The sequence below is a fragment of the Asparagus officinalis genome, chromosome 2 (genome assembly GCF_001876935.1).
Source record: "Asparagus officinalis chromosome 2, Aspof.V1, whole genome shotgun sequence".
NCBI classification, from domain to species: Eukaryota; Viridiplantae; Streptophyta; class Magnoliopsida; order Asparagales; family Asparagaceae; genus Asparagus; species Asparagus officinalis.
Window position 1 is genome coordinate 83624772 of NC_033795.1, and position 23586 is coordinate 83648357.

A 23586-nucleotide genomic window follows, 5' to 3' on the forward strand; every position below is an offset into this window, starting at 1 on the left:
CGGAGAGAAGAAGCCCAAGAATAGATGGGACTAATAGTATGACATTCCATACTTAGTCCCACATCGAGAGTTCACAGTGATTTATAAGGGTTTAAATAATGAAGCTAAAGACTCAAGTATAGCATCAGCTAATCGATTTTAGCAATGGTTTGAGCCTACGTGCCTACGGATTGCAACGTGCCTACGGGCTACGGGCTCATGGGCCTGGTCCATGAGAAATGGTGTCAGAGTAATTTGCCAACTAGAATTGTGGGGTTAAGTGATACACCACGTGAGCGTAGTGGAAGCCACCTCTGGAGCCCGTGGGAGTCATATTGTCATGTGCTAATTGTCATGTCTAGAGTCCACATCGCCTGATGCTGATACTGGAATGTGCCAATTGTCATGTCACGACAATGACGTCGCCTTTATAGGGTGGGGTGATTGTGACATACCATATTTAGTCCCACATCGGGACTTTACAATAATTCATGAGCGTTTAAGTATTGAAGCTAGAGACTTAAGCGTAGCATCAGTTAGTTAATTTTGGTAGTGGTTTGAGTCAAATAACGCGTTACACTCAATGGGCCTCACGAATTGCAACGCCCAACGGGCTCACGGGCCCGGACGTGACTAGTAGTCTCGTTTAAATTATAACAATCAGATTAACATTAATTACCAATCACGACCTATTATTGGCCAGTCTTGACTACGTGATAAAAAAGAGATCGATTTTTCTTATTATTTAACAAAAAATCTTGTCCGTTAATTAGTTTTCAAAAAAGGTCTTCTTGAACAATATTCTTCCTCATAAGTATTAAAATCTTTTAGTCCTCTGAATTTACGGTCTCACCCTCAATAATGAGGAAACTTATAGCGATTCTGAGGGTCATGACTTATGAGTCAGCTCTTATATTAAATATTTCAGTGGGACTTGATTGTCACCGTTAAGAAACCAAACACTGCGCATGTTCAACTTCAAGGTCAGCAAGTATGAAGCTAAATCAAGATTACTAATTAAAATAACGGTGTAAATTTAATTTTGATGTTTCATAATCTATATTCAATTCTTTATGTGAAAAAACCAAGATATCTTTTAAAAAGACAAATTTACAGATCAATAAATCCTTTTATTGAACCATTTGAAAGTTTAGCAAGGTTATATAAGATACTCACTCCTTACTTGGTAATGCAGGAATGGGTGGAAATAAAGTGTCCATTCACACTTTCCACTAATGGGTACTGGGGATGGTAAATGATCGAATCGGATCGAATACTAAGGTGTTCATGTTTGTATTTGTTTAAAATTATCGAATTCGAATGTGGACTCTAATATTCATATATCTAGTTTTTTGAATTCGAACTCGAATACTTGGTAGTTGATATTCATGAATATTCACGAATACTTATCGAATATCCAAGTATATTTATTCCGCTAAAGAGTTTGATTTTCAAATAGTATTAAAATTCATAAATAAAAATTATTCCTTTATAATATATGATGCATATATATTTAAATCAAAAATTTAATTAGAAAACATATTTAAGATTATTTAAGTCTTAAAATCAATATATAAAACTTAAGTAGAAATGGTAAGTGGGTTAAAAATATGACATCATATGATTCATATGTGCAATAATACAAACAATAAGTTGTGATCAAATTTTAAACGAATATTTAATAGACAAACGAATCGAATATACATTTGGTTAAATTCTATTCGTTAACAAACTCGAATACTAAAAAATATTTGTTTAGTGATAAATGAACTACCGAGTCGAATATGACCGAATAGTTATTCGAACAATTATCGAACCATTTATTAATTATTTTGTTCATTTTCATCCCTAATGAGTACCCATCATAATTACTTTTTGGGAGCCGGGAGTACTCATTTCGACTTTTCATTCATTCCCAACGTACGAATATCTACTCCAAATGAGATGGAAGGAAACAAATATTCCCACTTAAATAGAGAAAAAATAAAGTATGAATTCCAAATTCTGTTGATTGCATATTGATTATCTATATATAAAAAAATGTCATTCTCACTTTATTATTTAATTGCATCCAAACATGAAAGCAAAAATGAGCGTTATATTAATTCTAATACTTACTCCATTCTTTTTCGTATTTTATTCCGTTTTCACTTGACTTATTCCAGTGTACTAATGAGGCACCAAAATTTGGAGGGGGTTCTCTGCGAAAAAAGTGAGAGGAGCTTTATGAAATTTATCCAAATTGAATAAAATGTTGATATGTTTTAGGGTAAATATCATAAAATCCTCTTAACTTTGGATGATTATTAGAAAAACCCCCTTAATACCCCATTGACTTTCAAAATATCATAGAACCCCCTTTAACTTGGAGATTTTATCAGTGGACAGTTTTCTGATAAAATCTCAAAGTTAAAATGATTTTTTTAATAAAATCTAAAAGTTAAAGGATAGTTTTGTGATAATTTTAAAAGTTAAAGGATAGTTTTGTGATAATCCTTATACTTATGGTGGCTTTTTTGATATTTTTAAAAGGGGGTTTCTATGGTAATTGTCCGAAGTTTATTATTATTATTTTTTTGGGGTTGTTGTTTTCTGCATAGAAATTTTCTAAACGAACTCATGTTAGCATCGTGACGAGAAAATGGGTCGATTTTTTTTTTAATCCGGTTCCTAAATAGTTGGGGTTGCCAACCTCGACTATTTAAGAGATTGCAAAACCCCAATTACAACTCTAAACCCTAACATTCTATGCACTAAATAGTCGGGGTTGACAACCCCCAACTATTTAGGAACCGGATTAAAAAAAAATATGTCGATTTTTGTAAAAAAAAAACTCTCAAGCTGATCAATTTTATAAAAAAAATGTGAATGGGTTTGTTTAGAAAATTTCTTCTTTTCTCTGCTATTTACCTTTTTTTTTTCACTAAATAAACTGCTTGCCTAGTTCTACCATATCCAGCTTGCCATTGGTTGGCAAACAAAAATTGAGGACACCCTCTCCATCTCTCTCTCTCTCTCTCTCTCTCCCCCCCCTCTCAAGCTCAAAGGAGATCCGCCTCCTTTTTTCCTCTCTCTCCTTTTACGAACTGAATCTCACGCTCACTCAGTTTGTATTTTAGTCTCCTCACCCAACTTTGAACCCATTGATTGTTTTACTGTTAAATTATTGCAAGCTCTCGAGCACTCACTGCGCGCTCCCTCTCTTATATATAATCGAAAAAACCTATGCCATCACCTCTCATCGCTCACCATCCCCATTGGTTGTTAACAAGACCAATGTGAGCTCGATCGTCCCTGTTCTCTTGCCCATTCTTGGTTCACTTCACTTTCTTCTCGTGGGTATTCAAAATTTGGGTTGTTTAACATGTGAAGCTGCCTCCTTTGGGTCTGTGCTCACCCATTTCTTTGCTTCATATTCTTGATTTGCTTCAGTTTTTCTTCTAGGATGTAAATTCCCCCCATTTTAAGCCTGTATTCTCCGTTTCTCTCTCTCATTCCTGATTTGCTTCAGTCCTTCTTCTCGTGGGCATTCTAGTTTTGGGGTTGTTAAGCATGTAAAGCTGCCTCCTTTTGGTCCAGTGCTCCATTTCCTCTCGTGGGTATTCTAGTTTTGGGTTATTTACCATGTAAAGTTGCCTCCTTTCTTGATTTCTCTTGCTCCGTTTCTTGATTTGCTTCAGTGGGTGTTCTAGTTTTAGGTTGTTTAGGATGTAAAGTTTTCTCATTTAGGCTTGATCTGGTTTAACATCGGTGGGCTGATCTCCTCCTCATGGATCTTCTTCGGGGAAATTAGCGTTTTGGGTGAACCATGTAAATTGCGGTTTGGTTTCTTCTATTTCATAGCCTCTGTTTGATTTGGTCTTCGTAAGATAATAATAATACATGGAGGAATCGTTTGTGCCTTTTCGCGGAATCAAGAATGATCTTCAAGGGAGGTTGTTGTGCTACAAGCAAGATTGGACCAGTGGGTTACGCTCCGGCATTGGGTGATTATAATTCTTCTCTAATTTATCTAGGGACCATTGAAGTCTTTATATTTGATGGGTGGTTATAAATTGTTGATGTAGGATTTTGGCTCCCACAACTTACATATTTTTCGCATCTGCTATCCCTGTCATATCATTTGGGGAGCAATTGGAAAGAAACACTGGTAACTTACGGAATGTTGTGATGCGAAGCTAGCTTTCTAAACTGCTAACCTTTGCTCTTTTTTTTCCCCCACTAATTTCGTTTGGTAAAACTTCCGACTGGTCAGATGGAGTTATTACAGCAGTTCAAACACTGGCATCCACGGCGATCTGCGGGATTGTACATTCGGTCATAGGGGGCCAGCCGCTGTTGATTCTCGGGGTAGCGGAACCGACCGTGCTCATGTACACATTCATGTTTAACTTTGTTAAGGATCGAGCAGAGTTGGGACCAAAGTTGTTCTTAGCATGGACTGGGTGGTGAGTTTTAATTTTAGCAATTTGACGCGCGATTGTGTTTAGGGTGTGCTATAATGCTCTTGCCACTACGATGAGCTATGTTTTTATACCATCCTGTTGCACCAAAATCACAAAGTTAACTTTATACTCTTATCAAAGTGTTGCTAGGTCCTACGCTGACCTTAGTAGTCTAAAAAGTGTGTGTTTTGGGCTTGCAGGGTATCGGTGTGGACTGCCTTCTTGTTGTTTTTACTCGCCGTCCTTGGCGCCTGTTCTATTATTAATAGATTTACTCGTATAGCCGGTGAGCTCTTTGGGCTACTTATTGCAATGCTTTTCATGCAACAGGCTATTAAAGTAAGCATTCAATTGATTTACTTTTCATTCTTTCATGGTCATAGCATCTAAATTGAAGTAGTATTGGACGTAGTACATTGAACAAAAGAAATTCTTCAATAAATTTACTTCTATGCATGTATATGCATCTATGAACGTAAATTTTTTGATTATAAGTAGGGCGGGGAGACGAGAAGTAAATTAGTGTCTGAAAATGATGCTCCTAGAATTTGATCCGTAAGATTCTAAATTGTTGGCTGGATGCTTTTAGGGTCTCGTCGATGAATTCAAAATACCTGAAAGAGAGAATCCGAAAGCACTAGAATTCGTTCCATCCTGGAGATTTGGCAATGGAATGTTTGCGCTAGTTCTGTCATTTGGCCTTTTAATTACTGCACTAAGAAGTAGAAAAGCAAGGTCTTGGAGATACGGAGCTGGTATGTATGATATTATTCACATAAATGTCCTTGGATGCAAACTAGAAGCTCAGCACATTTTTCTGCTACAAATTGATAATGAAATATTGACTGAACTTTAATTTGATAACACTTTTTTCAGCTACATCCTAGAGGATTTTCTTGTTATTTCTTTCACTAAAAAAAGTTTCGTTTAAATCAGTTATCTTTCTTGTTATTTCTTTCACCCAAAAAAAATAAAAAAAAGTTTCGTTCAGGTCAGTTATCTGATAAGTAAGTCTGACACAACCTAATTATTTGAATAGGGTTCTTTCTTTTATGAATTTTTCTTTCCCTTGCTTCATCTGTTTATTACCTATATTTAGTGGTTGGCTCTTTTCTCGCAACATCAAAATAATTGTAGATTCTCATTAATTGAAAGAGGCTAAACTACAACCCTTTATATAGGGATACAAGATAAAAGGTTTTGTGTTAAAGCAATGTGGGACTGAACATGCATACCTACTCTTATTCTCCCAATACACTAATATTTCTAACAAAGATCAATAAATATATCAGGCTGGCTTCGAGGCTTCATTGCAGACTATGGGGTGCCACTAATGGTTCTAGTATGGACCGGGGTTTCTTATATACCGTCTTCTAGCGTTCCTAAAGGTATTCCTCGGCGCCTTTTCAGCCCAAATCCTTGGTCACCAGGTGCATATTCTAATTGGACAGTCATCAAGGCATGATTTCTCAAACTTCATTTTGTAGATTTTTCACATTGCTTACTCTATGTAACATTATTAATGTTCAAGTCATGAACCAAACAGGAAATGTTGGATGTGCCGATTCTATACATAGTTGGAGCTTTCATTCCAGCTACAATGATCGCGGTCCTTTACTATTTTGACCATAGTGTGGCCTCTCAGCTTGCTCAGCAGAAGGAATTCAATCTGAGAAAACCTCCATCCTTTCACTATGACTTGCTTCTTCTAGGCTGTTTGGTATTTTTTCCATCTACCCCACATTTCCTTCTGTTTAGCTTTGATCTTTAGGCTTCATAAAATAATGCCTGTTTAAATTCTTTGTACCTGTGTCAGACTCTATTATGTGGCCTCCTCGGGATTCCCCCATCGAATGGTGTTATTCCACAATCTCCAATGCATACAAAGAGTTTGGCTACTCTTAAGCATCAGGTATGATATTATAGTTTTTCATTTTAGATTCAGAAATTTTCATGTTAATTAGGGATAGTAATGTCCTTGTTAATTAGGGATAGTAGATGGGTGCTAATATCCTATTCCCATTCACTCATTCCAATTCTCAACCACTCTCCAACCTATGCTATGTGAATGTGGACCCTGATTTCAATGAGTAGAGGGGAATATGCCATCTCACTACCAAGCACAAAAACTTGTGCTTTGTACCAAGCATACTCATTTTTCTCATACACACGCACACACACATAATCTTTCAAAAACTTTACACATTGACATGATTTAGCAATATGTAGAGAGTAACTTGTAATTAAACGTTCTTGATAACTCTATACCTATACTTAGAGCATGATCCTTCACATGGTACTGCTCTGTTTCTTCAAAGTTGAACACTTTTTGCAGCTGCTCCGTAATCGATTAGTAGGTACTGCACGTGAAAGTATGAGTCAGAATTCAAGCTTGAGCAAACTGTATGGAGATATGCAAGAAACTTATCAGCAAATGCAAACTCCATTGATCTACCAAGAGCCATCAGCCCGAGTATGAACTTTAGTTCACTTGTTATCATACATGTTCATACTAACACGTCCCTTCCCAATGTTTTAAATTATGTACATTTTCCATCCAGAGATTAAAGGAGCTCAAAGACTCCACAATTCAGCTGGCATCTAGCCTTGGAAACATCGATGCACCAGTTGACGAGTCAGTATTTGACGTAGAGAAGGAAATTGACGATCTTTTACCTGTCGAGGTTAAAGAGCAGCGTCTCAGTAACTTATTGCAGTCTTTGATGGTTGGAGGTTGTGTCGCAGCAATGCCTATTCTCAAAATGATCCCAACTTCTGTACTTTGGGGCTATTTCGCCTTCATGGCTATCGAAAGTTTGCCTGGCAACCAATTTTGGGAGAGAATTCTACTCTTCTTCACTGCTCCAAGCAAAAGATATAAGTAATTCTTCATATTGATTTGCTCTCATTGTTTCTTTTCTATGTTGCATACTAACAAATTGTTAATTTTGCAGGGTGCTTGAAGAGTATCATGCAACATTTGTGGAAACTGTGCCTTTCAAGACAATTGCTTATTTTACGCTTTTCCAGACTGTTTATTTGTTGCTATGCTTTGGAATAACTTGGATTCCTATTGCTGGAGTTCTGTTTCCTCTCATGATCATGCTTCTAGTTCCTGTGAGGCAATATTTCCTACCGAAACTTTTCAAAGGAGCTCATCTTACAGATTTAGATGCGGCAGAATATGAAGAATCACCGGCATTGCCATTCAATTTAGTAACAGTGAGTTCTTTGATTAAATCTATGAGTACCTTACCTTTGTTAAACTCAACTATAACGAATTGCTTCGTCTGTTTCTCGTAACTTGAATAATAGCCAAGGAAATATCATATTTCTATAAGGTACAACTATATGTCCTACTCAGGTCTTTTTATATCTTGAAAACTTCATATTTCAGAGGAATCCTTCTTCGGCATTTCCATATTATCCCCGTAAATATATCTAAAATCAAATTTGTAATTATAATTTTATATAGGGTAAATTTCAAAAAATTATCATGAATTATTAGGGGTTTCATAGTAAAATATCATTATCTATTTTTATTAGAAAAAATGCTGCAAATATTTAAATTTGCAGTAAATATCACAAACTAGGAGTACCAGAAAGCTATGAAGCACGGACACACATAACATGAAGCCATGTCGTGTCGTGTCCGTGTCGGACACACGTGTCGAACACGTATCCTATGTATTTTTTAGGATTTGTCTCGTGTCGGCGTGTCGGATGGCCATGTCGGATCCGTGTCCGTGCTACATAGCCAGAAAGTACCACATACTATTAGAACAACACCTTGAATGTTGGTAATTATCTTTTCAATAGGAGGAATACCATTCTTTGTGGGTAATTTTCGATGCTTTATGGTATTTTCTACAGATGGAAAAAAAACAGTGGTATTTGTTCTCTAAGAAAAATTGTTTAAACTACCACAAACTTCTAATGTTTCATGGTAGTTTCATGAAATTTACCATTCAATATCACGAGACAGCAGTGTGTCACTTAAATGTCCCCCATTATTTCCACAATCTTTTCCAACAGAACTGTATGCTTTCGTACAGGAGATCGAGTCTGGGATGATACATTCATTTGCTCAGACCAGAGATCTTCTAGATGAGATGGTAACAAGAAGTCGTGGTGAGATCAAGCATATAAATAGTCCCAAACTTACTAGTTCTAATGGCACACCAGCCTCGGATTTAAAGGGACTGCATAGCCCTCGAATGAGTGAATTGAGGCAGATAGCAAGTCCTCGTTTTGGGGCAATATCGCCTTTCAGTCCAAGGAATGGAGAAGCAAGGCCATCTAAATTGGGGGAGGGTGTTCGAGGTTCAACTTCAAAGCAGTAAGGAAAAAGAAAACTATGCGTTCTTGCCGCTTTGGTTGGATCCTTTGTTGTTAACGTCCATGAAGTGAAGATATATGTTGGTTTTGGTTTCTGTTATCATGTAAAATCTTGAGCCTTCTAGTTTTCATTGTAATATTGGAATCACATGAAAATAGAGTTAGCAGTGGCGATGCTATTATTTGTCTTAGCATTTGTATTCTTTTACTTGTATGCATAATGAAATACTATCAATTTCCTTGTTGCTGCTTAATGAAATATCTTACTTCTTGTGTTTGAGTTCTATTCTGATATTCCTTATTTACTAGTCATGTGACCCTTGTGGTGGAGTCTGTTTCTTGAAAACATTTTCATAAATCCTTTCCATGAAGATTAAATCCTAGGTGTCCATAATACACTACAACCTTAGCCATTAGCCATTAGCCTGCACTAGACTCGACCAAATGGACTTGCACCACTCAGCAAACAACAACAGACAACAACTATTTCTAAGTCAATGACCTGATTAGTATCTCATGCATGACCTGTAGTTTTCTGGATTCCTATCTTTACAATGACTCGAAGGAGCAACAGAAGTAACAAGTCTCTGTGTGACAATTTAATTTCTAAATGAGTATACATGCATGTATACCTAAATATTTATTAGTGACTTAGTGTATACTATTGGTTCAACATTTGCATATTATGCACGACTCTCGCGCGCGCGCGCACTCGCGCGCGCGCACTCGCGCGCGCACACTCGCGCGCGCACACACACACATATATATATACAAAAAAAATTGCGTGCTCTTAAAATTTTGTTGGATAATGATATGCGACAAAACAAATATTTCCAAATGTACACACATATTCATGTGTCTGCTATTATATCTACATCTAATACTTATATGTGCATACAAGCAACAGACAGTTGTATGTGCAAGCATCCATCCACAGATGTGAGCTTCAAATGCAACTTCCCACACTAAAAATGATCATCTTGTTAAGAATCTAGAACTTCATCAGATGATAGCCATGTAATCATCAAATTTAACCAGACAAATAACTGCTGCAATAATATAACACCATGAAGTCAACAAGAAGATTTACCAAGAAGAGATTGATACATATTGACAATATTCTCGTAAGGTCTTCAAAAGCATTTGTATAGGGTGTACACATGATATATTCAAAAAAATTATTGTAATTACAAATACAACTTTGATATACTAAAAAATATGGATCAATCACCCTCTGCTTATCTCTTCTGAAAGTTTAATACCTTGATGGAGAATGTGAAAACAAAAAAGAAAGTGATGGCGAAAGCAGCATTAAGAAGTGCAACATGTTTGAGGAATTCGTACTCATAACCAAAAGAATTCTTCAGAAACACCTTAACTGGAACACTAGCTTGACCTGGTATCTCCAGCAAAGACTCTAGGTCCCCAAATTGGGATGTCATGATTCCATCGAGTATCCAAGCTGCTGGTGAAGCCCAATAGTACCATCTCAACCAGATTGGTGCGAGCTACAATATATAATAGTAAATACCATCAATAAGAAAAGAAAACAGGGAAAAATAGAGGGTTAATTGTGGATAGACCCCAATAGTGTTAGAATATTAATATAAAACAATAATTCTTGACCCTCACCATAACTTTAGAGTTTTGGTTAGCAAGATTTAATTTAAGATGGTATCAGAGCAACCCAGGTTCAAATCCCACCGGCCATGAATTTAAAGAGAATTTTCTAACAATTAGCAATGTTGTGTGAGTCCAGGTTTCAACCCATAACAAAAGGGCGTTCAACTTGCGGGGGCATGCTAGAATTATTAATATAAAACTATAATCATCGACCATCACCATAACTTTGGAGTTTTAGTGTAATGGTTGGAGAGAGTCTAGTTTAATATTAATTCTAATATGCCCCCGCAAGTTGAATGTCTTTTTCTTATGGGCTGAAACCTGGACCCACGCAGTTATGTAATGGTTAGAAACTTAGAGGGCTTTAATTTAAGAAGTAGGTCTATTGTTGCTGATATATTCCTGAGGGAATTTTCTTCGAGTCTTTTACCCTCAGGAGGTCTATTTGTCAAAAATACAATTTCCTCTTTCTCTAAGGGTAAAAGAGTCACAAAATAATCACTCATGGAGTCTATCTGCAACGATGGAACTACATGGGGTCTACCTGCATATGGATGATAGTAACACGGTTCTACCGACAAATAATCCAAAAATAGAATATGCATGCACTTCAATGGATTTCTTTTTACTTACTGGTTTAGGTACAATGAAACCTGAGAACAAGCTCCATAAGCCAGAGAAGAAAGCCATTAATATGGATGCTAATTGTAGTCCTGAAGTAAGGGCCAGCAACATCATACCACATAATGTGAATGTGACAAAGCACATGAAGTTGAAGTATATGAACCAAAAAAGCTTCTCTACTTGCCAACTAAAACCGAGCATAAAGAAGAGGAGAACACCATAGAGAAGGCTTTGCACTGCTACATATAATATCTCTATGCTTACCTGCCACAACAAAAAAAGAACAAGAGTTTACAATTTTTTTCTCTTTTTTCCTTTCTTCAAATGTTTAAGGCTATTAAAGCCTGTTCTGTCTATGGATTCAGAGATAGAGACTCAACGACTGAACAAATAAAGTTTCAGTGAAACTTCAAGGACTTACTAGAGCCAGTGCATATGGCAGAGCTGAGTACATCCCTGTAGCCTTTTCGCGGTAAAAGACTACCCTCTCAATGAGCACCACAGATTGCACTGCAGTTGCATTATTGCCTCCTAAAAAGAAAATCGATGCATACATTGCACCCATAATATTAAACAGGTCTTGTTGCTTTTTCCTGTTAAGAAAGGTAAAAGTGATCTGAGAAATCTATCAACACAGAAATCACATATGATATATCAAGAATATAACAAAGGAACTGTGCTGAAGACAAGAATCTTTGATTTGGACTGCAGTATTTGAATTTAAAACACCTTGAATGAACTTCCGTAGCAATGAGAAAAACCAAAGACAAACTATGTGATACGCCTTTCTCAAGAACTACATCTCATATTAACTCAGGGTACATGAACGACAGCAAACTCATGTAGGCAAGTGTTGTGCGCCGCGGAAGCCCTAAATTGACAAATCGAAGGCACACACAAGACAATAGTAGACCACAAACCAATGCAAGCCAACCAATCACAGCACAAACACAAGATATACGTGGTTCGGCAATATGCCTACGTCCACGGGGCAAGGAGAGGGAAACTTTACTAGTCAAATCAAAGGGGAGTACAAGTTAGGGTTACAAATCTTACCCAAAACCCTCAAATAAGACCAAAAGATCTCTCAAATAGACTCCAACAATAGAAGCCCTCAAATCTCCCTTTGCTCAGCTCAAAATCGCCCAAACTCTAACCCTAAAAACGAGTTTAGGGTATTTATACAACTCCCAAGCGAAACGGGTCTGGAAACCTGAACCAACTGAAACCCGCTTCGTCGGTCGACCGGGTCGGTCGACCGCGATCAATTCCGGTCGACCGACCCGGTCGACCGACCACCTCCAGCAGAACCCCGAAAGAATCCAGAGAGCCGTCGGTCGACCGGGCCGGTCGACCGACCTCCTTGTGCACGAATCCGGTCGACCGGACCGGTCGACCGCCACCTGTTTTTCCTGATTCTGCTGCTGATGCTGAAATTCCTTCAATTCTCCACCTCGGCGAATGTTTCCACCAAAACTGAGCCGACACCAAATAGTTCCTCAACAGGTCCAGGAACAATACTCGAGCTGAAACACGATCTCCCCCAATCTTGATCAACTGATCAAACCGGCTGCATCTAAAGACTGCCTACGTATCCTCTTGCCCAAGGAATCAAGCCGAACGTAGTTCATCCAAATGGCCGCCAACGGCCTCAACAACGAAGAATGTTCAATAAATTCAAACAGTGACCAAACTTCACACCTGGTACAACTTTGGTCAACATATCAGCAGGGTTATCCTTAGTGTGGACCTTCTCCAACGTGACATCACCATCATCCAATACGTCACGTACAAAATGAAATCTGACATCAATGTGCTTCGTGCGAGCATGGTAGACTTGGTTCTTCGCCAAATAGATAGCTGACATACTATCACAATGTACCTGAATGGTCTCCTGTGCAATCCCCAAATCATCCAACAAGCCATGTAGCCACAAAGCCTCCTTCACTGCTTCAGTCACCGCCATATATTCCGCCTCCGTAGTAGAAAGCGCCACTGTAGACTGAAGAGTGCATCGCCAACACACCGGTGCACTAGCCAATGTAAAAACATAACCTGTAGTGGACCGACGCTTATCAAGATCTCCAGCATAGTCAGAATCCACGTAGCCAACACAATCCTGCCCTGTCTCATCATTCTTCGCAAATATCAACCCAACATCCACGGTACCCTTAATATACCGTAGAATCCACTTCACGGCCTCCCAATGCCCCTTCCCGGGGTTGTGCATGTACCTAGATACCATGCTCACAGCCTGTGACAAATCTGGCCTCGTACACACCATAGCATACATCAAGCTACCCACTGCGCTGGCGTATGGAACCTTGAACATGTAGTCCCTATCCTCTACTGAAACTGGTGACATCAAAGCTGAAAGCTTAAAGTGGGGAGCTAATGGAGTACTCACCACCTTGGTATTACCCTCAAAACTGAATTTCTTCAGCATCTTCTGCAAGTAACTCTTCTGTGTAAGCTTCAATCTCCCCTTCACCCTGTCTCGCTCAATCTCCATACCAAGTATCTTCTTAGCCTCTCCCAGATCCTTCATCTCAAACTCAGATGACAACTCCTTTTTCAGTTTCCCAATAGCTGAAGTGTTCCTGGAAGCTATGAGCATATCATCAACATACAATAACAAATAAATATGCTCACCATCCTGTAGCTTGCGCATATAAACACACGGGTCATAAGGGCTCCTCGTGTATCCTCGGCCAATCATAAAGCTATCAAATCTCTTATACCACTGTCGCGGTGATTGCTTCAGTCCATACAGAGATTTTCTCAATTTGCACACCAAATCTTCTCTTCCTGCAGCTTTAAACCCCATTGGTTGTGTCATGTAGATCTCCTCATCTAAATCTCCATGTAGAAAGGCCGTCTTCACGTCCATTTGGACCAAATCTAAGTCCAGCTGTGCCACCAATGCCAATAGTATCTGAATCGACGAATGCTTCACAACGGGTGAAAACACCTCATTGTAGTCAACGCCCTCAAGCTGTGCATATCCCTTGGCAACCAATCTGGCCTTGAATCGAATGTCCCCAATAGAAGATCCCTCTTTCTTAGCATACACCCACTTGCAACCAATAGCTTTCTTACCCTTCGGTAGCTTTGCAAGTTCCCAAGTGTCGTTCTTCTGAAGAGATTGCATCTCCTCCTCCATAGCATTCCTCCACCTAATGGAATCAGGGCTGGACTCTGCCTCCCTGAATGTGGCAGGAATCAAATCATCAACGACCTCCACCGATAAAGCATATGCCACCATGACATCATCATATCTAGCTGGCCGACGAATCTCTCTCCTCGGTCTGTCTGCTGCAATAGACCCCTGAGCATGACCCTGCTCCTGAGTCTCACCATCCACTGTATCCTCCTCATGCCCGACTGTCATCTCATCTCCTTCATGTGTCACCTCTGTAGGAGTCTCAATAGGAACAGTGCTAACTGGAGTGGGTGGAGTCACATCATACTCCACCTGCTGCGATATCCTCTCTGTCTGATCTTCCTCCACCTGCTGAGGAACTCGAGGCTTCATCATGTATGCCTCATCGAATGTGACATCTCTGCTAATGATCATCTTCTTATCTTGTGGATCCCATAACTTGAAGCCTTTTACACCTTCTCTAAATCCCACAAAGATAGCCTTCCTCGCTCTCGGATTCAACTTCCCATCACTAACATGGAAATAAGCTGGACACCCAAAAATCCGAAGAGTCTCATAATCACTAGCCACAGAACCAGACCAACGCTCCAAAGGAGTCTTCCCCTCTATCGCAGTGCACGACAACCTGTTAATGAGATGGCTCGCATAAACTAACGCCTCGGCCCAAAAAGATCTAGCCAATCCACTCTGCGTCATCATACATCGCACCTTCTCCAGCAAGGTACGGTTCAACCTCTCTGCCACCCCCATTCTGTTGCGGTGTCTCTCTAACTGTGAAGTGTCTTCTAATGTCGTGATCCCGGCAAAACTGCAGAAATGGATCACTCTTATACTCTCCATCATTGTCTGAACGAAGAGTCTTCACCTTTCTACCTGTCTACAGCTCCACTTTCTTCTTCCACTCCACAAATATATCCAGGACCTCATGTTTATGCTTCATGGTATATACCCAATTCCTCCCGGAATAATCATCAATGAAAGTGACGAAATAGTTTGCCCCACCAAGCGATGTGTGCTTAGAAGGGCCCCAAACATCTGTGTGAATGTAGTCTAATATACCTTGGGTGTTATGAATTGCGGTGCCAAACTTCACTTTAGTCTTCTTCCCAAGTATGCAATGCTCACACATATCCATCTTGCAGGTCTTTGCACCTTTCAATAGCCCCTGTTTTGCCAATGACTGAAGGAACTTTTCACCTGTGTGTCCAAGCCTCATGTGCCATAGTGTGGTAGTGTCCTCCTCTGTGGTAATAGAAGCTGCCAGACCCCCTGTAACTGTCTTGCCCTTCAAGTAGTATAGGTTGTTTTCCCTGACACCTCGCATCACCACCATAGAACCCTTCATGACCTTCAAACTAGCATCTTCTAAGATCACTCTATAGCCGGATGCCTCCAAAGTCCCAAGAAAAGCATCTTCTAGGATCACTCTATAACCGGATGCCTCCAAAGTCCCAAGAGAAATGAGGTTCTTCGTCAACTGTGGCACGAACCTCACATCTTTCAATTCCCTAGTCACCCCATCATGCATTCTGATTCTGACTGAGCCAATCCCACTAATAGGACAAACGTGATCGTTCCCCATGAGCACCACGTCTCCTCTCTTCAACTCCTCAAAGTTGGTAAACCAATCCCTCTTAGGGCAAATATGAAATGTAGCTCCCGAATCAAGCATCCACTCCGTAGAGTCGGCATAACAAACTGACGGCAGTGCGGGACAAGAATAACCGGAAGAATCCGAATCTGAAATGTCGCCAACAACCTTAGCAACATTAACCTCTGAAGCTTGTACAGCTTTCCCCCTTTGCTTCCCGGCTCTATCCTTCAACTTTGGGCACTCATTCTTCCAATGTCCCTCTTCTTTGCAAAAGGCACATTGATTTCTACCAACACTTTTATGGCCACCCCTATTCTTTGATTTTGAGCGGTTGAACTTCTGACGATTTGGACTACGGCCACGAACTGCTAATGCATCACCCGATGCCTTCTCAGAGGGCTCACCATCATTCTTCCTCAGCTCATAGTTCACCAATGCCGAGGTTACCTCCTTGTAGCTAACTGTAGTTCGCCCATTTATCATAGTGAGAACAAAAGTACTAAACTCATCATCCGGCAACGAACACAATAGTAACATCGCCTTATCTTCATCTTCCACCATGATATCAACATTGGCCATATCCGAAATAAGCTTTGTAAAGTTATTGACATGCTCCCGAATGGAAACCCCTCTCTTCATCTTGAATTGGTAGAACCTCTTCTTCAAATGAAGCCTATTCTCAATGCTCTTCGTCAAATATTTTTCATTGAGCGTTTCCCACAATCTCTTTGCCGACGTCTCATTCATCACATCATAAATGAGATCCGGCGTTAGGCATGATCGAATAACTCCACAAGCCCTACTGTTCATTTTCTTCCAAACCCTATCATCAATCTCCTCGGGTTTCTCTTGAAATTCAAGAGTCTCCTCCAAATTTTGTGCATCTAAGGCGTCCATTACTTGACACCTCCATAAACCGAAGTTGATCTTGCCGTCGAACTTTGGAACATCAATTTTGGTGTTATTGATGCTCAAATTTTGGATCGCCTTTGTCAAAGCCGACCCCGATGTACTAGTAGCACTTGAACTAGCATTGCTTGTATCACCCATATTGTAGATCTACTCTCCCAACAAGAACCCAACAATGAATCCTTCGAACAAAACTCCCAAATCCAACCCGGAGCTCTGATACCACTTGTTGTGCGCCGCGGAAGCCCTAAATTGACAAATCGAAGGCACACACAAGACAATAGTAGACCACAAACCAATGCAAGCCAACCAATCACAGCACAAACACAAGATATACGTGGTTCGGCAATATGCCTACGTCCACGGGGCAAGGAGAGGGAAGCTTTACTATTCAAATCAAAGGGGAGTACAAGTTAGGGTTACAAATCTTACCCAAAACCCTCAAATAAGACCAAAAGATCTCTCAAATAGACTCCAACAATAGAAGCCCTCAAATCTCCCTTTGCTCAGCTCAAAATCGCCCAAACTCTAACCCTAAAAACGAGTTTAGGGTATTTATACAACTCCCAAGCGAAACGGGTCTGGAAACCTGAACCAACTGAAACCCGCTTCGTCGGTCGACCGGGTCGGTCGACCGCGATCAATTCCGGTCGACCGACCCGGTCGACCGACCACCTCCAGCAGAACCCCGAAAGAATCCAGAGAGCCGTCGGTCGACCGGGCCGGTCGACCGACCTCCTTGTGCACGAATCCGGTCGACCGGACCGGTCGACCGCCGCCATGTTTTGCCTGATTGCTGACTGCCCTGATGCTGTATTTATCTGTAATTCCTTCAAAGTTAATTTTCATCCGATGCAAATCTTTAAAGCAAAGGTCGCCTGAAATGAAAAACAAAAAATAGTAAGCCGGCCCTATTACTCCATAAATAAAATAAACAAAAAACTGACCGCTACACACGCCCAGGATAGCCAGGCATAAATCCCAGTATCTAAAATGCTGGCATTTAGCATTGCTTTCATATGAAATCTTGCCTCATGTGCACTGCAGACCCTGGAGTTATCCTTAGACTGCTCATTACTGAGCTATACAAGTCTTGCGACGCTAAATCGCTGCCCGTGTCTGAAACCCGCAAAAAATCCATTTTCGTCAAGAAATCCAGACGATGATGGATCAACATAGAAGCTGTTCAAATTTGTGGCAGCAATGCCCCACCAGACCGGGCGTAGATTTGGGCTTGAAACAGAATTTGTTTTCATATGATTGATCCTGGTTCACCGTTAACTTGCAATAGCTAGAGTTCACTTGCGTTGCAACCATGTCTCCATCCAATTATTGTACACTGAATCTGTAGCATGAGCATGGAAGGGAGAAGGATGACTTGAATGGCAGGCCTTCAGTTGAATATTGGCTCAGTGATTTGGTTCGGACGCAGCCACATCTAACACCCCGCGCCAGATGCCATAAATTTTCCACTTTGTTCTGCGGCATAAGCTCAATTGCCGCTGAGGATGTCCCGCAGATAGAGCCATCATGTCACTAGACAAGTTGGAATGCAATTGTTGCATGTCTGGCAACCCAATTGTACCACCATTCCATCGGACAATTGACCAGAACAATGGCGGGTATCGATTCTCTTTGTATACAGCCACCGCGTTCGCGATCCGGAGAGGGCCACCAGCTTGGTAGATTTGAGGCGGTACAACGGATTGTTGGTAATGAGCAAGTCTGGTTCATTGTACTGAAGTATGTTTGGCCGTTTCACTTGGTTCGGTAAATCTCCCTCTTTCGATTGGGTGGAGAGAACATCAAACCATCGTGTTTATGGTTAGGCATCATAACCTGGATACGAAACAGGAAAAAATAGCCGCATGCCGGTGGGACTGGCTGCTCTGGGGCTTGAATTTAGGAGCCAGCTGGTTCAGCGATTGGCTTGATAAACCACGTCTAATAAGCGAATCACTTGATGAATTCTCCCTTGATGCCCTTTTCGTGCCTTTTCTGCCTGCATTTTTATTCTGTACTTTGGTACACTTTGCATAGCAACTGCTTTGTCTAACTTCATGGTCGCACTAGCATAACAAAGTAAAAGGCAAATTAAAGATCCATGATATCAGAAGAAGCGAGAAAAAGTACCCCTAGAGCTTTATGATGTCCAACCATAATACAAATGAACCATTGACATATACAACAACCATAGTAATGATTTAAAAACAAGATTAAATACGGTTGGGGGAAAATCTGAATCTGCGCTATGGATTTGAGTAGGATATACTCTACTTAAAGAATGTGAAGGAATACAGGAAAAATTGCGCAAGCTTCATATTTCATCATAAGTTTATTTTGACAAATCATATGACTTTACCATTGAATTTACTATGCATGCAGCGTCTCTGATACGGGGCTTTGAAAATTTTATGGCGTAATGTTTATTATGCCTAAATGGATAGACTTCAATTTATTAAGCCAAATAATGCAAACATCAAAGGAATCACGCACCTCTGAAACCTGCAGGGTCTTTAGCGTGCCTTCCTCTTCCTTTTACTGAGCCAAGGCCTATTTGAAAACTCCTCGCATCCTGTACTCGCGCATTCATTACCACCCCTGAATCCCAATGTTTTCCCTCCTGCTGATGTCCCAACACAAATTTGAGAGTTCATCCTCGCTCGATAACTTTCCCTTGGTCTTATCGATTAATGTATTCTTGCCCCTTTCGAGTGGCCTCCAGAAACCCTTTGGCGTGGAACGCACGCTGGGACCTCTTCCCTCCAACGCGTTAACTTCGCGCGTCCTATCCGTGGGAAAAAGTACCAACTTCTGTGCTGCTCGCTTGACATGTATTTCCTCTGCGTAATAGAACATTAACAAGTTATATCTGAAACCAGATCAAATTTTGAATATTCTAATCTCGTAACTAACCATTGCCTAGATAAAGCCGTTGCGAATAGACCCTGTTACTATCCGCCCAATTTGAAACTCACTTATGCCCTGTTGTTCTTATTGATGCCTTCATAGAAGTGAAAAAAAGATGAAAAGCGGAATAAAACTTTATTAGTTAGAGAGCGTGGGTTGTAACAAAAGGCCTGGGTTGTGAGTTTGTTTTACAAAGTTATTAGTTAACAGTGTACAGTGCATCTTTGAGCATTACGCGGTGCCACGCTGACTCAGATCCTTAATATACACAATCATAAACATATACAATCAGATTCATCCAAAAACAAAGGCATGGAGTTCACATAATGGACTGGACCAATGAGAGCTAGGTAGCATCGGAATTCGTACAGCCGTGAACTTTCCTTGCATGACATTTTGCATGAAAGCGTTTGGTGTGAATTCTCTTGTAGAGGTATTCAGCAGACCTGATTTGTTCGTCGCTGCGGGCCAGGAATTCCATCCAGGCCGGCATCTTTCCAGCGCATAGTCTTCCCCTTTTGGTCTCCATTGCATCCATGTTAAAAATTCTAACCATCGTGTTTATTATTCAGAGTATTTGCTTCAACACCACTTTCCCTTTGTTGCTCTTCGGCATGCAAAACCGCTAGACAGCTTGTACATGAGGCAATAAGAGTAATACAGAAACTAACTTGCTTTTAATTCAAGACATGGAGCGTTAGATTGACGACTTTTTAAAAATGCTAGCTTGCATTTAATGTTAACATCTTTACAAAATTCTTATTTTCTTATTACACACACACACACACAGCACACACACACACAAATAAACCACTTTTGAAGCTTGGTATTTTGCTTTCTTTTATTGCATCTTTGATGATTAATTGTGTTTGGCTTACTGTAGCCCACTTAATCTTGGCGTGTAAACTTCATGCTTTCAACTCTTAACTACCCGACATTCATGTCAACTAGGCTAATCGACAACATCTTCTAACTACATTCAAATTTCTTGACAAAACAAGGAACTGTAAAGTACCACTAGACAAATTCTCAATCTGTTCCGTGGATTGGATTGATTGCTGTGGATGAAACTGCACGGCATTTGCTTTTTTGCCTTCCGCATTTTCATTCAGGTTTCTGTAAACCCACGCCAACAAACCTGCATCGATCAACTTCAATGTGCCGGCTGCCCATCACAAAATAAAATCCCAGTCTGCCTTAGTAAAACCAGTTAACTCAAGCATTTTTTTATTTTCATTCAAAGCTAGTAGAAGCTAAATTACCCCCTAAACATGATTAGATGTCCAGCATAATAATACAACAATATTAGACGAAAGTATAGAAGGAATCCATACTTTGATAGAGAAGACCAGCGGAAAAATAGGTGGCTTTTTTAACTCTAATTCTAATATATGTCTAGATATACTCAAAAGAATTCCCCAATATGCTCAAAACATTAAAGCGAAGTTTGAGCCATAGTCGATTTAAATATATTTCTTTCTTCTTAAAGCACCAAGGGCAGGATGACACCAGAAGTTTAAACTTATCTTAACATTGATAAATCAACAATTTTGCTCGTACCATTGAAGCTTAAATGTCAAGCAGTTTTTTCACATTTGGCCGGCTGAAATTTTATGGAAAAGTTACAGCTGAAGATTCTTCGATGTGTAATATATGCCCAGGATTCTCCAAACTATAGAAATTAGATAGTATACTTGTTAGCCACTGAAGCGAATGTTTCGTTCATCCTAGAGGCGTCCATATATTGCGTGTGAGGTCAATATTACGCTCTAAAACACATGGCAGCTGGCGTTTCAATTACCTCTAAACCTGCAGGTTCCTTAGGTATTCTGAAAAAACTCCTTGTATACTTGCTACTCACGCCCATCATCACTCTGTCCTTTGAATTCTCCCCCTGATTGAAGCCCCCAGTAAGAAATTTGAGGCAGTGCTATCCTCACTCCCATCTTTTTCCATTGTGTTCGATCTCTGTTTTAACCCAGTGAGCTTCCAGAAGTCAAGATGGCGTGCGAACGTGCCGGCCTGTTTCCCTCCACGCCCGTAGCTTTCGCGTTCCTGTCGGTTAGAAAAAGTACCAACGGTCCTTCTTGCTGACTCGACTCATTTATCTCTCTGCATTACAGCCAGATAAACAACAATTAACATTCTAAGAAGATCAAATTTCGCCCACACTAGACAGTTCTTCTAAATATTGCTCGTTGTAGAAATTCTAGTCGTTGAGAGTTGCATGGACTTCTTTCACCGTCATGCGCATCACTACAAGTCGATGTAGGAGAAATGCCCTGATAAGAAGTGAAAAACAAAGCCAATGACGCGGGCATGGCGTGTGCTAAGTTTGTTTTTCCAAAGACGCTGAGCCTTCCCAAATGACCAAAGTGATCATTCAAGTGTATGAAAGGTGTATTGCTACGCTCAAATTATGCGTGTGCCCAAATGGAGATGAAGCAAATAGCGCTGCCTTCAAGCAGGATCGCGATCGCCAGCTACTGAACAATAGATCTTACTGTATAGTCCTTGACACGTTTTGTAAATCAGGCAAAACCACGATTTGAGATAGCGGGTGTGTTGCCTTTTTTTCTTTTTATTTTAGCCCATTGTTTAAGCCTTCGGCTCCGTTCTGTTTGCTGGTTTTTCTTCCTAGGCAGATTAATCGAGGATGGGTGACGGCCTTATTTTGGTAAATAAGCTAACAAAGAGGATAGCACGTTAGCGAGGCTCCACATTACTGGTTACATCAAGCAGTGTGGCACATCATCATTCTGCGATGTGTAGCTCATTTAGCAAAATGAAGCCGCCACCTCAATAAATCCATCGTTACCATCTTCTTATACTTATTTGGCGTTGCTTTTCATTGACTCTTAGCAACTGGAACCGGGGACATTACTCACACTCAAATCAAAAATTTTTTACTTGAGTATGCACTCATGCAGGCCACACAACCACTTCAGATTCTCCATTTACACAATCCATAAACATTTAATTATATCATAAATTAAAAGAGGGCCAGCTTCGCATAGCGGACTGACTTGCCCGAGGATCAGCGATGGGTCTAGTTCGCTATAGCGCTGCGGACTCTTTGGCATGACATCATTCGCATGCGAAGCCTTTTCATTGAGAATTCCGCCGTTGGTGGACATATTCAAAGATGAGTTCTTTCGTCGCATGGGTAAAAATTTCCATCCAGGGGTATCTTTTCGACATACTGCTACGCTTTCCCTTCGTTCCAATTCTCCTCCATATCTTTTGCACCAACTAACTGTACAAAAATAAAATGATATATGACCGGTTATATAAAAGGTTAAGTTTTTTTAATTGGAAAATATATATAGTTTAGTATGCATGAGCTTTATATATATTAGATAGACTTGATCAAAGACCTTTATTCCAGCATTCCTGATTTCCATATACACCATAAGAACCTTTAAAACTACCAGCTAAAATTTGGATGCAGCTGGCCAACAAGTTGATACTACAATCTTAGTATACATAGAAGTTGTTTTTCTAGTTAATTAAGTGGGACATGTGCGGATATATATTTAACTTTTACTAAGCGTTTATCGTAACCTAAATTTCCAATCATTCTAGTTTCTTAACCAAACAAAATAAATAAATTTAAAAAGGGAAAAAACAGCTATATATGGTTACAGTTATGCATATTACTTTCCTAAACCTTCTTTAGTGTGCCTGCACCAATTTAGTAATCACCATTACTAATTCGCCACTCTAGAAACAAACAGTAATAATATTTTCTAAGCCGAAGAAAAAAAAGGCAATAAAAATTAATAAATCAATTTTAATATACTTAACTGCATATTCCTAGTTTCCAATATATTGTGCTGTGTGCCTGTATATAATATTGTGAAAACGACGAAGGAATTGCAGCAAAAAAATTGAGAAAACTGTGAAAAAAATAAGCAAGACAGACTCCACCACACCCTTGTGTGCCGTGTTTGCCATGTGTGGCAGCAATACATGCCTGTCTCATGGTGATCTCGCTCTTT

General features: G+C 40.0%; 2 protein-coding genes across 2 annotated transcripts in view; one reads left to right on the plus strand and one right to left on the minus strand.

Moving 5' to 3' along the window:
* Positions 3781 to 9016, plus strand: LOC109831918 (boron transporter 1-like). Its single transcript, XM_020399394.1, has 12 exons — positions 3781 to 3965; positions 4047 to 4129; positions 4235 to 4427; positions 4625 to 4763; positions 5014 to 5179; positions 5717 to 5883; positions 5971 to 6144; positions 6241 to 6336; positions 6760 to 6897; positions 6986 to 7305; positions 7379 to 7646; positions 8480 to 9016. The coding sequence occupies exons 1-12, from the start codon at positions 3862 to 3864 to the stop codon at positions 8765 to 8767; spliced, it is 2136 nt and encodes a 711-aa protein (XP_020254983.1). The 5' UTR covers positions 3781 to 3861; the 3' UTR covers positions 8768 to 9016.
* LOC109831919 (pleiotropic drug resistance protein 2-like) overlaps positions 9848 to 23586 on the minus strand; it is a 43409-nt gene continuing 29670 nt past the window's right edge. The window contains exons 18-20 of the mRNA XM_020399395.1: positions 11431 to 11602; positions 11019 to 11273; positions 9848 to 10270 (exon numbers count right to left, since the gene is read on the minus strand). Coding sequence (XP_020254984.1) covers positions 10001 to 10270; positions 11019 to 11273; positions 11431 to 11602 — 697 coding nt within the window. The 3' untranslated portion in view covers positions 9848 to 10000. The remainder of the gene's footprint in view (positions 10271 to 11018; positions 11274 to 11430; positions 11603 to 23586) is intronic.

Excerpts from the sequence above, each read along its gene's own strand:
- LOC109831918 (XM_020399394.1), top strand. The coding sequence starts at position 3,862 with ATGGAGGAATCGTTTGTGCCTTTTCGCGGAATCAAGAATGATCTTCAA. Across the intron at positions 4,130-4,234 it reads GCAATTGGAAAGAAACACTG|ATGGAGTTATTACAGCAGTT; the intron begins GTAACTTACGGA and ends CCGACTGGTCAG. Across the intron at positions 7,647-8,479 it reads TGCCATTCAATTTAGTAACA|GAGATCGAGTCTGGGATGAT; the intron begins GTGAGTTCTTTG and ends GCTTTCGTACAG.